This window comes from Morone saxatilis, unplaced genomic scaffold (assembly GCF_004916995.1).
Source record: "Morone saxatilis isolate NCDOM2014 unplaced genomic scaffold, NCSU_SB_2.0 Contig21, whole genome shotgun sequence".
Lineage (NCBI taxonomy): Eukaryota > Metazoa > Chordata > Actinopteri > Moronidae > Morone > Morone saxatilis.
Window position 1 is genome coordinate 29,427 of NW_023339774.1, and position 3,132 is coordinate 32,558.

The 3,132-nt window shown below is 39.8% G+C and overlaps 1 protein-coding gene across 1 annotated transcript in view; it reads left to right on the plus strand.

Annotated features, from left to right (window-relative positions):
* The window catches only part of LOC118332568 (3'-5' RNA helicase YTHDC2), a gene marked incomplete in the record, with an annotated part of 34,815 nt that overhangs the window by 18,204 nt on the left and 13,479 nt on the right, over nt 1-3,132 (plus strand). Inside the window, 3 exon segments of the mRNA XM_035667924.1 lie at nt 1,319-1,438; nt 1,573-1,845; nt 2,840-2,966. Coding sequence (XP_035523817.1) covers nt 1,319-1,438; nt 1,573-1,845; nt 2,840-2,966 — 520 coding nt within the window.

A 3,132-nucleotide genomic window follows, 5' to 3' on the forward strand; every position in this document is an offset into this window, starting at 1 on the left:
GATTAATTTCATTGGGCTTGATTGATAGATATAACTGCGTATCATCTGCATAGCAATGGAAGTTAATGGAGTGATTCCTAATAATGTTGCCTAGGGGGAGCATATATAAAGTAAATAGTATTGGTCCAAGTACAGAACCTTGTGGAACTTCAACACTGGGCCTTTAATCCTAGTCTCTTAACTATGCCCAGTCTTAACTTTTAGCTTCAAACTGGTTATATAAACATTCACCCTACATACAGTTGTCATGAATGGAGAATTTAGCTAGAAAGACTGAAACAGTTTTTGTACCAGGCGGTAATAATGTTTATTTCTGCATTTCACTATGGAGCCTTATTCGGGATCAGTGACTTTTGTGGCTAGCCTCAAGTAGCTGCTCATTCATTTGGATTCATTTGGATTCATTTGGCTTAATTGGCCAGCCACAGAGGCTGCGCTTGGTTTATTAAATCACATGCAAATGACACCAGGCAACTGCAGAATAACCACACACATCTGACGGGTTAGTTAGTGCAGTATTCTGCCTGTTTATGCAGGAGACATTGCTTTACCAGGGCTGATCAATCTTGTGCATTATTACCTCCTTTCCAACTTTCTTTGCTTTTCTAGTTTTTCCCATTGATGCTTTGTTCCTAAAATGCATGACGATGCACATGCTAGTGTCACATTTTGCGATATGCTGTGACTTACAACATAAGATGTAAGGGTAGAGCTAAGATCTTCAAACAACAAACTACTAACTTTTTTTTTTCATTATTTTTTTATATCACCATGTTGCTAATTAAATATTTAAAAAACACCTTTAATCCTGTGTGTTCACATTGTGGTGCTCTGTACTAGACAGACAACAGTATGATTTTCCAGAAGAAGCTGATTCTGTGATTGGCTCAGCTGTTTCAGTAAGATGGTGATGGTGTGGCCGAGAGTGCACTAAATAATCACTACACCCTCTGATATATATTACATTTCACACAGCACTTTTGCACTTTGCACTTTTGCACTTTGCACTCTATGTTTTTTATTTATTCTATTGTTGTATTTTATTGTATTGTTGTATTTTATTCTATCCATCCATCCATCCATCCACCAAAATTTCTACCAAAATAGCCACAGTCCATGGTTCCTAGACAAGCCTCCCCAAGCATGATGTTTTAGCCCCACCTGTGTCTGCTTGGCTCGAAAGTCAGCAGTAGTTTGTACTTTTGAAAAATTCTATTTAAGTAAATCTTGATGAACAACACAGTGCTACTTAAAAATGCTGCAGACTTTGTAATAATTTTATTGTTATAGTAATAATGTGTCATGTTGTGTGTTTAAGGAACTGTGTCTGCAGACCAAACTGCTGGCTCCCTCCTCCTGTCCAGTAGCTGAGTTCTTGTCCAAAGCTCCACAGCCTCCTCCTGGGCATGCCATCAGGAATGCTGTGCAGATGCTAAAGGTAACAAGTAACACCAAATAATATTATATACCTTACACAGACAAACCTACACATGCTGGCCAACACATCCACATCCAGTATTCTGGCAATAAGTCCTTATGTTTGTATTGACTCCTTCCACTTTTACTCTTCAGACAATAGATGCTATGGACCAGTATGAAGACCTGACTGATCTGGGCTACCACCTTGCCGATCTACCTGTGGAGCCCCACCTGGGCAAGATGGTGCTATGTGCTGTAGTGCTCAAGTGTCTGGACCCCATTCTAACCATTGCCTGTACACTGGCCTATCGTGACCCCTTTGTCCTTCCTGCCCAGGGCTCTCAGAAAAGAGCTGCTTTACACTGCCGTAAACGTTTCACTTCCAGCACCTTCAGTGACCACATGGCCCTGCTAAGAGCCTTCCAGGTAGGCGGGGGTCCATACAAAGTGTGTATTGGGGTGAATATAGGAAGTGTTTGATTTTAAGAGGGATAACAGGCAATGCTCCCAACATCGGTATTAGGACTCCTACAATCAAAACACCCAAAATGGGGAAATAGATAACTGGGTAGCTGGATATTTCCACTGTTTGAGTGCAAGTTTTGAGAATCACAAGTGCTGTTCCTTCCTTCAAATAATTTTCAGCACATTAAAGAGGCCATATTATACACATTCTCAAGGTTCATATGTTCGTATTTAGCGGCTCTACCATAATAGATTTACTGTAGGCTTTAATGTTAAAGCAACCCGTCAGATGATGGAAGACACAAGACTTTGGGCTGGTACAGTCAACAACAGGGATTGTTGATAAGCAATAGTTTTTCAGACGTTTTTGTCACATTTCCCTTTCCCAAAATAAAGTTAATCCGCTAGGTTTTCACTTCTCATATGGTGGGAGTAAATTAAGATTTTTTTTGTTAGTTCTTGCAGCCAACCACAGAGAAGCTGCCGTGCTTTGCTCGTACTTTCCTCATCATTGTGTTACCAAGGTTGTGTTTGCGAGGAACCAATGGCAAACAGTGAGATAAATTCACTAGATTTCAGAGACCAAAAACTACCAAACCAAACCCAAAACCTTGAAATGAACTGAAAAAAAAAAATAATTTTGAATAAACCATTCCACCCCTATTCAGAATGTGAGAAATTGAGATAAGATAAGATAAGCCTTTATTAGTCCCACAGAGGGGAAATTACATATATATTTCTATATGACCTCTCAATATCTATTATGTTGTCAAAAAAGAAATTATAAATATGAATGATTTTGAAACAATAGAAGTAGTAGAAGTAATTAAAGTAGTCACCTTTTTATAGTGGACCTGTGTAGAATATTAAGTTGTCTCTTTGTTCTCTTTGTTGTACTGTTGTAAGGTAGCATAGAAATTCAGTAGATAATTAAAAAAAATGTGTGTGGTGTCAGGCATGGCAGAAAGCCCGCAGTGATGGCTGGGAGAGATCCTTCTGTGAGAAGAACTTCTTGTCCCAGGCCACCATGGATATGATACTTGGCATGAGGACACAGCTACTGGGACAGCTACGTGCTATTGGTCAGCCCCACTTTCATTTATGTTCCTTTAAATTCCAATCTCACCCCACCAAGTGTGTGTGGTGTGACCCAACATCACCTGGGGCCTCATGTACTAAGACTTGCGTGGATTTCCTACTAGAATGTGGCGTACACTGAAAGAGTGAAAGTTTCGTACGCACAAAAAA